We start from the raw sequence: 13,639 nt of genomic DNA on the forward strand, positions 1-13,639 counted from the left end.
TATGGAAAAAAACAGGATCCTGCAGAACAATTAGCAGGATCAGGTTTTTCAAAAACGACGGATTCGACGGGAGCTAAATGACGGAAGTGTGAAAGAGGCCTAAGGGTGAACCTGCACTCCAGGAACAGGAGAAACCACATGGGCCACTATTAATGATGAAAAGATCATTTATAAAACCGCACACTATTGTTAATAGATGAATATTGTAAAATACACACACACTATGGTTTTCTGAACAATGCTTTTTCAGAGACAACCCTTTTAAGACTATAGTTAACAAATAACTGCCAGTCAGTAAATATTTGATGTTTACACAGACTGTCAGCACAGAATGACTACTCAAACCAAGTACAGGCGCTCAGTGCACCATGGCGGGGCCATTTATATACACCTTCCCTCCATCTCCACCACCTCCTCATGTGATTGACAGCTCTGGCTTCATAGAGCAGAGGAGAGAGGAGATAGCGGGAAACCATCAGGAGGGAAGGCGTATATAAATGATTGCCTCCGCCATGGTGCACCGAGCACCTGTGCTTGTTTTGAGCAGTCATTCTGGGCTGACAGAGTCCCTTAAATATTGTGTTCTCCCCGTGTTTGTGTGGGTTTCCTCCGGGTTCTACGGTTTCCTCCCACATTCCTAAGACATACTGATAGGGAATGTAGATTGTGAGCTTCATCAGGGACAGCGATGATAATGTGTGCAAACTGTAAAGAGCTGCGGAATATGCTGGCGCTATGTAAATACTAATAATAATCTCTTTTTTTTTATTATTATTAATTATTATTATTATTATTATTATTATTATTAATATCCTGTTCACAGAGGCAGACCTCTTTCAGATGCGCACACCATAATCAATAAGCGATTGTGCATTGCATGTAGGCCGCCATTGTTTTCAGCAGCACCAAACGTGTTTACACAGGACAATGTGCTGTCAAGAACGATGAACAAGCGTTTTTCTCATTCTTCGGGTGATCGGAAGCCTGGTTACGTTGCACAACTATGAGGAAACATGGGTTCCTAAGAAGGCTCGCTCACGATTGTCTTGTGGTGTAAATGGGCCCTCACACAACTCAAGGACTCCTGCAATACTGGTTCTGTAAGAAAGGAGCCATGTTTTTCTAATCCTGGACAATCCCTTATCTTATCAGAACAGAAGCAATGGCAGCGTTAAAGATGCAGAAATATGCCTGGTGTCCTCATGTCTCTATAGCTCTTAGCCCGTGACCATATGGGAGAACAACCACAGACTGCACTGCTCCGTGCTGTGACACTGACCACAATAATGCACTATATGGCCGCAGTACACACGCGTTATGTGACCATTACTACACCACAGTGGCTCAACATATATTTTGTATGATTGTACATGAAATATTTTCTCTGATGAATAGGATTCTTGTTTATATAACAGCTCCTATTAAAAGTGCATTAAACGAAGACAGGCATCTTGGATTATACTTACCCCAGGCATGAGGCGGTGTTTATAAGTGATCCCACATGGTACATCGAGGTCAGTGCTGTACATTACCACTACATCAGTGTCACATACATATCACAGGCTGCACGAGAACATGAGAAGGCCAAAAAAGCTCCCACTGATATTGCATCCAACCACCAAACCCATTCTCCAGCTTTATTTACAAGGTACTTACCACAAGAAACTCGATTTCCCCCAGCAGGGTCTCGCTGTTGGCTTTGCTCAGCTCGATCAGGTGGTTGCTTTCAGAGATGTGATCCATCTGCTCCTTCACGCTCTGAAGCATCTCCTCGTAGCTGCTCAACTTGCCTTCGATCTGGTCCACCTCCTTCAGAGCCTCATCCAACAGCTTCATCAGGATGTTCACTTGTTTCTCTGAGGCCATGATGGACTGGATATTGGCCTGGAAAGTAAGGATTGGGAAAATGTTACCAGCTCTTAGCCTCATATCCCAATGGCTCTTGGCCGATCAAGCAGTGACCCACCAGAACTTCTTGCCATTTCCAGTGTGTCAAGAAGGGATCAGAAAGTAGGGACCAGAAGGGACCAAGCAAGGTTTAGTACGGGAGCTGCAGGGGGATCGCGGAGGACAAGTATTGCAATCTTTAGCTTTTTTAACCAGTGTGAGCCCTAAAGGCTTATTCATACATCAGTTTTTCATGTACAAGTACGATGATTTTTTTGTGGACTGAGTGATCGGTGCAATATTGTGGAGACTTGTCCAATATACCCGTGGGTCTCAGCAATAAAAGTCTATGAGTCCATGAAAAATACTGGACAGCACTCAGATGCCATCCAAGTGCTGTCTATTTTTCAAGGACTGATAGATGGTGGAGAAATGTTTTTTTCCCTCTCATCAGAAATTTAGGAAATATCTCATTCCATGAAAAGCAAATACCACCACAAACATGGCTCCAGGTCACACAGCACCAAAGCCTGGCCCTGAGCACATGCACAGATTGGCACCTCATAGGACAGATGCAAAGAGGCGATCACCGGCATGCGCAGCACACTTCCATCCTCATGATTACTAGCGTCTTACCCCATCCAGAACTTGGAGCTCTCTGGATAACTTTTCTGCAAAGGCTTCTGCATTGGAAATCGCATATTCACAACCCTCCATCATGAACTCAATGTCCTGCTTCTCCCGTGTATTCAGCTCCTGGTACTCGGCAGCCTCGTCTTCTCCCCCAGCCACGCTCTGATTCTCTCCACTGGGAACAGATTCTTCAAATTTAAAATAAAAAAATGAAAATCACACTGTAAAACACACGTACAAGTACACACAGGGCGCTGTGGGGAATCGCTGGGCATTGGGATGGTCACAACAATGGGCTCTTATAGAGGAGTCAAATGGCTTTGACACTAAAAGGACCAAGCCTTTTTTTTTTTTCAGTAAAATTTTTTGGTATGCAGCGATTTAAAAGGAACCAGTCAGATTATTCATAAACCTCCTTACTGCAGACATGTATGGTTCATTTTGAGATGCCGCATTTCAGAGACAACATATTCGAACATTAGCTGGAAGCAGAGAAATCATCTTTCTGCTGGCACCAGATTATTCCTGCCCCTTCAGCTAAATGGACAGTGCCCCCTATACAAAAATAGGACAAGACCCCCAGAGATGGCCATGGACCCCGGATATTCTGGTCCTGGAATACAAAAGCTGCCTACAGCCAGTCTTGGACATACCTCTCTGTTGGGCAGTCCACCGTCTACTCTAAATGCTAATTTGGTTAAACATTTTTGGCACCCAGAATATATTTATATATCATTTTTCTAACACTCAAGGATTGCAAGGGATGAGACGACTTACACCCTATGGGACAAGGAGGTCTGAGTAAATGTAGACATCTGTCCATCAGTTGCAGTCTTTGGGGGAACAAGAACCTGGCTTCTACATTGCTTTGGCTATCCGATGCAGGAATTATTGAGGCTAGGAGTTCACAGCGGCTTTGGCCACGACACAATTTGCACAATGAAAGTTCGCTAGGTGTCGCTGACACCCCACCTTGTAATATAAGCAGAAGGAATGGCACTGCGACCACAAAAGGTTCTGTAACCGCGACAAGCATTGTATATTTTTGTTATTAGCTTGTCGCAGTGCCCTGGAACACCCATGCCGATTCCATTTACATTACTAGCAATGAAGGAGCGACACCTAGTGAACTTTGATAGTGAGAATAGTTTCAGGTTCATACATTAGGGAACGGCATTATCATCCGGCTCATATATTAAATACCAGGCCAGTCATGTCTACAAACTCTGGATGCGACTGTCTCCATGTGCTTGTCTGCATCACGTCTCGATGCAGGAGCTTTTACATGCAACATTCTCATCGGTAAAACGGACCAGACAAGTGCACGCTGCCAGTTCTCCCAGACCACCAGTGCATATGGAAGCGGCTTGTGTGCACCGACACATAGACCATGTCTCATCAGTGTGCCGTCCATTACATGCACGGACATCACAGTGACAGACGTCTGAACGAAGCCTATTCAATCCCTTTACAAGTGGCAGCCATCCAGGTAAAAAGGAGAGCATAGGTTTTCTCACAGGGTATAACTCTCACATATACCACATGTATATTTCATGGCTATTATGTAATTGCTCTAGGGTTTGTCCATACATGGCTGAAATGCTGCAAATCTTTAGTAGTGGAAAATTCATAGCAGCATATAACAATCTCATCCGTAGCAAAGTGGAAGAAAATCTCATGAATATATTGCAGAAAAATTCTGCAGCTTAAAATGAGCCGTGGTGCAGATGTGTAATCCATAGTATGTAACTCTATGGTTCAGATTTACACTGCGAAGAGTGAATTCTGCGGCTTTTCTGGAGTAAAATCCATACGATTTGTTGTTTCTTTTTGCCGCTGCAGAATCCACAGCATATCAGTGCCATATGCACATACCGTACAGTTACAATAACACCAGACAGAGAAATAGAGAAGTCAGATCACCCACCTTCAGCAACTTTAGGCAGTTCTGGAAAGTAGTAAGTTTGGGAAAAAGAGCAGAGGACAGTAAGCAAAGGAGTATTATAGCGAGACAGACGAAGATTGCACTCACATATAAACACTCTCGGAACGCTGCACCGATTAAGAAACCTACATTATTAATGAAAAGACTGCATAGAATTAAACAAGAAAATTATTTGCTGGCAATCTCATACCACTTAGCAGACAATAATAAAGGCAGGCCACCCCGCATGCAAATGCTGGCGTTCCATACAAAATTGGGACATTTCTATCCTATGATCTAATATCCAAAAGCACAGTAGGTAGTGGGCACAATGTTCATAAAACGGTGCAAAGTTAGTCACTTAATTCGATGCTCATCAGATTTCCTTAGTGAAAAAGTAAAGAAGTGCCAAAAAGTCCACCAACGTACCTCCAGCCCCTAGAGGACCAACTGAGAAAAGAGATCTTCTAATCCTAGATGTCGCTGGAAAATGGGGGTCATTGCTCATGCTACACCCTGACATTGCCAAATGCTCACCCCCTCTAGTTCTGCCCTGAACACATACCTTCCAAAAGCTGAGAGCTGACATTTGCAAAGTCGATTTTCTTCCTTAAATATCGCTGGTTCAGCTTCCAGATGCAGGAAATGAATGCATTCTTTTCAGCAGGGCTGCTCGCGACCCACTTGTAGATTTTGTCAAAATGGAGATCAAAATCTGGACTTTCCTAAAACATAATGACTTCAATTTAGCCCAATTACGAAGCAGGGTGGGTATGCAAGTATTAGCTGGTAAACGTAACAGTTTAGGAAAAAGGATCTAAATCAGACATGTAAATCACACAGGCGTCCTGCGTAATGGCCGTGTCTGACCATGCAGGAACATGGTCTGATCATACCACATCTTCTGGGCAGGGGAGAAAGCAAAAGAGAAGATACAGGCATTACAGCAGGAGATTGCAGAGGATTCTATTTGTGAGATAAAACATTTCCCTGACTGTCTTTAAACAATGTTTTACTTTAAAGAAAGAATCATATGAAATCCCGTGCTGTAATGTCTGTATACTCTTTTGCTGTCTCCCCTGCCCTGGAGCTGTGGTATGATCCGAGCATATTCCTGCAGGGTCAGACACAGCCATTACACAGTACACAGCAGGGGCACATTTATAAGATTATCTCAGCACAGGGACATTTTATTTAAACACAACCTATTGAGGAAATTATTATTCTTCCAAGATCTATTCATTAAAATTAACTTTGTTCATGGGAAACCCCATTTATCTTGCCAGTCCCAGAATGGTTTATTTGTAATTCTAGATGAAGAAGTGTATTCCCTCTGTGGTATGGCGACTGGTCATGTGGTTAATGGACGGTATGTATCACATAGGTGGGTGGCCTCTGTGATGGAAGCCTGAGCTAGTTTGACTTCGCAGTTATACTGCTAAGGGTTGATTATATGTTGGGCAGGCTTCCAGGTGACTAGGAGTTTATGGGTGGGTCCAGTCACCTACACAACCCACCCAATGGGTGTCTCTCAACACACAAGATGGCGCCTGTGTGTTTGGCAAAGAGGCAGTGTGCTAGCCTGAGCCAGAGTGAGGAGGCCTGTGATATACCTCTGTGGAGGATAGCGTGGCAACCGTGGCTGACACTGACCGGGGTCAGCGAGAAACGTTTGTAGGTTGCTTTTAAAGATAAGAGGCATCCAGGAACCTGTGCAGTCGCTGACAGTCAACGGACGGCAACCCCTAGTAAGCACACCGGGGCCTGGAGGAGACCGCAGCCACTATAAAGTCGAATGATTGCCGGACAGTACACGAGGCTGCACGTTAGGAAGTTCCTGAAGAAGTGATTTATGCTGTGTTCTAATATACCGAATGGGTTTTTTAACCTTGAATGTTCCGGTAAAATCCTCAACGACCAACCGAATGAGTGATCCCCATCCACAGAGAGTGGGGGATCCCCTACACCTCCTATTCCAGCATATCACATGTCACTTACTTTAAGAGCATCCTTGGCATCCACCATAGACAAGTCTTTGAGTAACCATGCCGTCTGTGTCTTGTAGAAGTCCCCTTTATCAGACTTCTTCACCTTCACCACTCTGACATGTGCCGGCCACTCCGTTGTCACTGGGTAAATAGAGGGGCATCATTAAAGGGAAGGTACCGCATTTGTAGATCATTAATAAATCAATGTAATGTAGCATAACATGCTGTTATAACCAAGTTTTGAATGCATTTGAAACATATTTCGTGTGTTATAGGAGTTCAGAGGCGGCACTGGAGGCTGACATCTTGCATTCACAGTAGCAGCACGACACTATCAGTGTCATAATACGGCACCCCATGGTTATAAAAGATAACAGACGGACGCCGACCCCATCTATTGTAATAGAACCGTCACTGCTGTGAACTGGGCATGCCTCTGTGGGCTGCACAATTCACAGTAGTGGGAGTGTTCTGCTACCATATTCATGGAGCCCTCGGATCTGATAACATAAGAAGTACTGCTTCCAGCAGAACAGATCCTAGATTGATGGGGAGTAAAATGTAGGAGAAAAGTACTGGCAGAATATTGCAGAGACATCAAGGGGGAACAGTGTACCATTAGCATTATCGGAGCAGGTGCTGTCGGCCGCTTGGCAGGAGCTGTGATTAATCCCTTCCTAAGATAAGGAGCTGTGGGTCTGCAGTGAATAGCCAGACGTTGTGGAGGGGGGGGGGGGGGGGGGAGGAGGTTGAGACAGAATCATGTAGTCTGGGTGAGAGAGACTAATGGGAGAGAGAGAGAGAGACAGTATCTGCTGGTGATAGCAGATCACATCGCAGTCACCCACAAAATGGCGCTGTCCTGTGATGCTACTCTTCATTCTGCCCCGGGGATACTAGACCACCCAAAAGGGGAGGGAAATGGTGATGTCAGCAGTTATTGCCACAATTTCGCTGCTAAATGTAAAGCTGCCACACCCCCTGAGGAAGCGGTCACATACCAACGCGAAACGCGCGTCGGGGCACGTATCCAGGACTAGGACGGACCTCCACTGACATCTATGGGTAAATCAATCCCTGCACTTTAATATGGTTATGTCTTTGGATGTGATACGGTAAATGCGGCATGGCAATGTATAGTGTGCTGTATAGTGGAGGATGTGTTGCCACTATTTCACACATGTGAGCACACATACTAAGCAATGGCTGTCACACATGTGATATAAACTGCAGTTACCGCAATAATTAGGATATGAGAGTACTGTCCTATGTATCTGGAACTTTTGGCGCACTTTGATTTAGTCACCATTTCACTTTTGTGATACAATATATATGATGTCTTTTAGTGTTTTACATATTTTCTAATAAATACAGTTTTATGGTACCTTTTTTGTTTAGTTCATTTGACTCTTGTTCCTCCTAGTTAGCCTAAATGTAAAGCTGGTAAGTCTTACTATAGCTGCTTGAAGTCTAAAACGGAAAATACTCCCTCAAGTGGTAAATACACTGCTCAAAAAATTAAAGGGAACACAAACAACAGAATATAGCTCCAAGTAAATCAAACTTCTGTGAAATCAAACTGTCCACTTAGGAAGCAACACTGTTTGACAATCAATTTCACATGCTGTTGTGAAAATGGAATAGACAACAGATGGAAATTATTGGCAATTATCAAGACACAATAAAGGAGTGGTTCTGCAGGTGGGGACCACAGACCACATCTCAGTACCAATGCTTTCTGGCTGATGTTTTGGTCACTTTTGAATTTTGGTTGTGCTTTCACACTCGTGGTAGCATGAGACAGACTCTACAACCCACACAAGTGGCTCAGGTAGTGCAGCTCATCCAGGATGGCACATCAATGCGAGCTGTGGCAAGAAGGTTTGCTGTGTCTGTCAGAGTAGTGTCCAGGGGCTGGAGGTGCAGCCAGGGGACAGGCCAGTACACCAGGAGACATGGAGGGGGCCGTAGGAGGGCAACAACCCAGCAGCAGGACCGCTACCTCAGCCTTTGTGCAAGAAGGAACAGGAGGAGCACTGCCAGAGCCCTGCAAAATGACCTCCAGCAGGCCACAAATGTGAATGTGTCTGCACAAACGATTAGAAACCGACTCCATGAGGATGGTCTGAGTGCCTGACGACCACAGATGGGGGTTGTGCTCACAGCTCAACACCGTGCAGGACGCTTGGCATTTGCCACATAACACCAGGATTGGTAAATTCGCCACTGACGCCCTGTGCTCTTCACAGATGAAAGCAGGTTCACATTGAGCACATGTGACAGAGTCTGGAGATGCTGTGGAGAGCGATCTGCTGCCTGCAACATCCTTCAGCATGACCGGTTTGGCAGTGGGTCAGTAAGGCCATGTTCACACGCTGCGGGTTCCTCTGCGGGTTAATCCCGCAGCGGAATTGAAAATCTGCAGGGCAAAACCGCTGTGGTTATCCCTGCAGATTTATCGCGGTTTGTTCCGCGGTTTCCGCTGCGGGATTACTGCTGTACTATTGATGCTGCATATGCAGCAATATGCAGCATCAATAGTAATGTAAAAAATAATAAAAATTGGCTATACTCACCCTCTGACGTCGCGATCTCCCCGGCGCTGCAAGCGGCTGTGCCGACAAGGACCTTCGTGACGTCACGGTCATGTGACCGCGGCGTCATCACGGTCATGTGACCGCGACGTCACCACAGGTCCTGTTCGGCACAGCAACTGAGACCGGACGGCCGCGGGCAGCGCTGAGAGGTGAGTATAGCTTCATTTTTTATTTTAATTCTTTTTTTTACACTATTTTATGGTTCCCAGGGCCTGGAGGAGAGTCTCCTCTCCTCCACCCCGGGTACCACCCGCACATTATCCGCTTACTTCCCGCAACGTGGGCACAGCCCCATGCGGGAAGTAAGCGGTTCAATGCATTCCTATGGGTGCAGAATCGCAGCGATTCTGCACAAAGAAGTGACATGCTGCGGGTTGTAAACCGCTGCGTTTCTGCGCGGTTTTTCCCGCAGCATGTGCACTGCGGTTTGCGGTTTCCATAGGGTTTACATGTTAATGTAAACGCTATGGAAACTGCTGCGGACCCGCAGCATCAAAATCGCGGCGGTTCCGCGGTAAAAACCGCAGCGTGTGAACATGGCCTACGGGTGTGGGGTGGCATTTCTTTGTAGGGCCGCACAGCCCTCCATGTGCTCTCCAGAGGTAGCCTGACTGCCATTAGGTACCGAGATGAGATCCTTAGACCCCTTGTTATACCATTTGCTGGTGCGGTTGGCCCTGGGTTCCTCCTAATGCAGGACAATGCCAAACCTCATGTGGCTGGAGTGTGTCAGCAGTTCCTACAAGATGAAGGCACTGAAGCTATGGACTGGCTAGCCCGTTCCCCAGACCTGAATGATTTTCCACTTTGATTTTGAGTATCATTCCAAATCCAGACCTCCATGGAATATTCATTTTGATTTACATTGATCATTTCTATGTTTTGTTGTTCTCAACACATTCCACTATGTAATGAATAAAGATTTGCAACTGAAATATTTCATTCAGTGATATCTAGGATGTGGTATTTTAGCATTCCCTTTATTTTTTTGAGCAGTGTATATATATTTGTAAGAAAATATATACTTTTCATACAAAAATGTTTGCAAACATTTCATTAATACATTGTAATTACTATTTAAGCTTACTTTCACAAAAAAAAAAAAAAAACTATAAGAAAACTGGTGGCACCTTCCCTTTAGCTACCATGATGAAATGCATTACATCAAAATGTCACAACTTTCAGGTCTGAGAGCCATATTCATACTGTAAAAATCCCAAGGCCTTTTCCCATCTCACACGTTTTGATTATAAGGGCAGTTTATGCTGAAATGTCTGACGGGTGGTTATTCGCGTTCCAGGACCGACACGTATCAGGAAAATGGAGTTCCTCAGCTTCCCTGTTCCCCAAACTCCAAAGAGGAGACAAAATGGCCACATATCAGTTATTGCCACTATAGTTTTTGGGAGTTAGAAAAACAGTGGCCCAAATAACAGTGTCCGGCACCCCCATACAACAGCACCAGCCTCACACCATCCATCTATTAGTTGGCGTAATTTGCACAAGAAGTTTGGGTCATGGTGATATATCTTAAAAGGGAACCTGTCAGCAGTATTCTGATCAGTAACCTACAGACAGTGTCATGTCGGCACTGTTATACTGATTACAATGATACCTGGGTGATGAAATCCATCTTGTGGTTGTTGTTTATTCTGTATTTTCAGTTTTCAGTTATCTGTTTTTTTTAGCAGATAACTGAGATTATATCACTATATGTGCAAAATGAGAACTTGACCCGGCCACTTGCGCGACCTAGAAGATGCCGCATCCTCCGATAACTTACCGGTGGCACAAAGGAAACAGTTTTTCTTCTTTTTCCCAGCTTTGCAGACATTGACAATACTGAGAAGACGCTCATCATTAGGGGTGAATATATCCCTCTGCAGGGCATGCTTAATGGCAGTCATCTTCCTGCTGCCGAATTCACATCGATGTCACCTTAGTATGAGAAAAAGAGTCTAAACACATTGGAGGCAAAATAAGTGAGGGGAAAAAAAGAAACTAAACAGAAGCAAGGATCGACATGAAGGCTCCAGCACAAGTGGCTATTTTTTATCTACACCACCATCACCACAGGCCGGCAGCTATCACCACCATCACCACAGGCCGGCAGCTACCACCACCATCACCACAGGCCGGCAGCTACCACCACCATCACCACAGGCCGGCAGCTACCACCACCATCACCACAGGCCGGCAGCTACCACCACCATCACCACAGGCCGGCAGCTATCACCACCATCACCACAGGCCGGCAGCTATCACCACCATCACCACAGGCCGGCAGCTATCACCACCATCACCACAGGCCGGCAGCTACCACCACCATCACCACAGGCCGGCAGCTACCACCACCATCACCACAGGCCGGCAGCTACCACCACCATCACCACAGGCCGGCAGCTACCACCACCATCACCACAGGCCGGCAGCTACCACCACCATCACCACAGGCCGGCAGCTACCACCACCATCACCACAGGCTGGCAGCTACCACCACCATCACCACAGGCCGGCAGCTACCACCACCATCACCACAGGCCGGCAGCTACCACCACCATCACCACAGGCCGGCAGCTATCACCACCATCACCACAGGCTGGCAGCTATCACCACCATCATCATAGGCTGGCAGCTATCACCACCATCATCATAGGCTGGCAGCTACAACAACCATCACCACAGGCTGGCAGCTATCACCACCATCATCATAGGCTGGCAGCTATCACCACCCATCACCACAGGCTGGCAGCTACAACAACCATCACCACAGGCTGGCAGCTACCACCACCATCACCACAGGCTGGCAGCTATCACCACCATCATCATAGGCTGGCAGCTATCACCACCCATCACCACAGGCTGGCAGCTACAACAACCATCACCACAGGCTGGCAGCTACCACCACCATCACCACAGGCTGGCAGCTATCACCACCCATCACCACAGGCTGGCAGCTATCACCACCATCATCATAGGCTGGCAGCTATCACCACCATCATCATAGGCTGGCAGCTACCACCACCACCATCACCTGGCAGCTATCACCACCTTCACAGGCTGGCAGCTATCACCACCACCATCACCTGGCAGCTATCACCACCACCTTCACAGGCCGGCAGCTATCACCACAACAGGCCGGCAGCTATCACCACAACAGACTGGCAGCTATCACCTTCACCACAGACAGATCAGCCATTGGTCTGCTTTATATACAGCAGTGTACGGAGAGGTCTCACTAAGAAATCCCCTTTATCTGCTAATACGACCCCGGGTGTATAAATAAGGATATCCCGCAGCCCGGACCGTATATACACAAAGAACGGATCCGCCGCCACTCACCGGAAACACCGAGGCCCCTCCACAGTCACCGCGCTCTCCCCTCTGCTTTCCTGCCGCTCCCAGTCACCAGGGCCGGGGAAGGGAGGACACAGCGATAGGACTACATCTCCCAGAAAGCCCTTGCGAGAGGAAGAAACACATTCAAAACCAGAAAACTTTATTCATCTACGCACACAGTGACACAGAAGAGAAGAGACGGTGACCGTGTGCTCACTGCTCTGCCCAGCATCTCCGCAGTCCGCACAACCAAGCCGCGCAATTACTGATGAGGGATTAACCCCTTCCCAACCCCAGACAATTTTAATTTTTTCCTCCTCATGCCATAAATATTTTCTTTCCTGCTTGTTTCTTGTTGCAGGGCAGGTTGTAGTAGTTAACTGCACCATTCATGGGGTGTCAATGGAATAGAAGTCAATGGGTGCGAGAAAAAAAATCGCACAGTGCTCGGACCATGCACGTGCTGTCAGATTTTTACACACCGATCTTGGAAAAGGCGGCAAGTCATATGTCACAGTAAAATCACAGAGTGACAGGTTAGAATAGAAATAGAATAGATATATACACATAGTATATATTTATATTGCATAGAGAGAAAGAAGACTAGCCGGTAATTCATCTGCCGTGTTCTGTAAAATCCCTGCAGGAGCCCACAGGATAGAAGAGATGGATTACATACAGTAAATACATATACAGTAGTATATGTAGATATATAGATGTCAGTGACAAATATAATTGGTACACTGTGTGTGCAGCTTACTGTACATTTAATTAATAAATGATAATTTTTATGAAAAAATGGTGTGGGCTTCTGGGCAATTTTTGTAACCAGCAGAGGGAAAGCCTACAGCTGGAGGCTGATTTTTATAGCCAGGGAAGGGGGTAATACCTTTGGAGCTTCCCAAACTATTAATATCAGCTCACAGCTGTATACTTAGCCTTTACTAGCTATTAAAATAGGGGAACCCCCAAAAAATGACGCAGGGTCTCCCTATAATTAATAACCAGCAAAGGCTATGCAGACAGCTGCGGGCTGACATTAATAGCCTAGGAAGTGGCCATGGATACTGCCCTTCTCAGGCTAAAAACATCAGCTCTCAGCCACCCCAGAAAAGGCGTATCTCTAAGATGCGCCAATTCTGGTACTTAGCCTCCCTCTTCCCACTTGCCCTGTAGCAGTAGCAAGTGGGTTGATAGTTGTGGGGGGTTGATGTCACCTTTGTATTGTCAGGTGACATCAAGCCCCAAGGTTTATAATGTAGAGGTGTCAA

General features: G+C 46.2%; 1 protein-coding gene across 1 annotated transcript in view; it reads right to left on the reverse strand.

Moving 5' to 3' along the window:
* The window catches only part of EXOC1 (exocyst complex component 1), a 70,537-nt gene extending 58,016 nt beyond the window's left edge, over window positions 1-12,521 (reverse strand). Inside the window, exons 1-6 of the mRNA XM_077281170.1 lie at window positions 12,372-12,521; window positions 10,813-10,967; window positions 6,443-6,573; window positions 5,010-5,169; window positions 2,524-2,708; window positions 1,657-1,884 (exon numbers count right to left, since the gene is read on the reverse strand). Of these exons, the coding sequence (XP_077137285.1) occupies window positions 1,657-1,884; window positions 2,524-2,708; window positions 5,010-5,169; window positions 6,443-6,573; window positions 10,813-10,936 (828 nt within the window). The 5' untranslated portion in view covers window positions 10,937-10,967; window positions 12,372-12,521. The remainder of the gene's footprint in view (window positions 1-1,656; window positions 1,885-2,523; window positions 2,709-5,009; window positions 5,170-6,442; window positions 6,574-10,812; window positions 10,968-12,371) is intronic.
* Window positions 12,522-13,639: the final 1,118 nt, after the last annotated feature.

This window comes from Ranitomeya variabilis, chromosome 1 (genome assembly GCF_051348905.1).
Source record: "Ranitomeya variabilis isolate aRanVar5 chromosome 1, aRanVar5.hap1, whole genome shotgun sequence".
In the NCBI taxonomy this organism is placed as follows: domain Eukaryota; kingdom Metazoa; phylum Chordata; class Amphibia; order Anura; family Dendrobatidae; genus Ranitomeya; species Ranitomeya variabilis.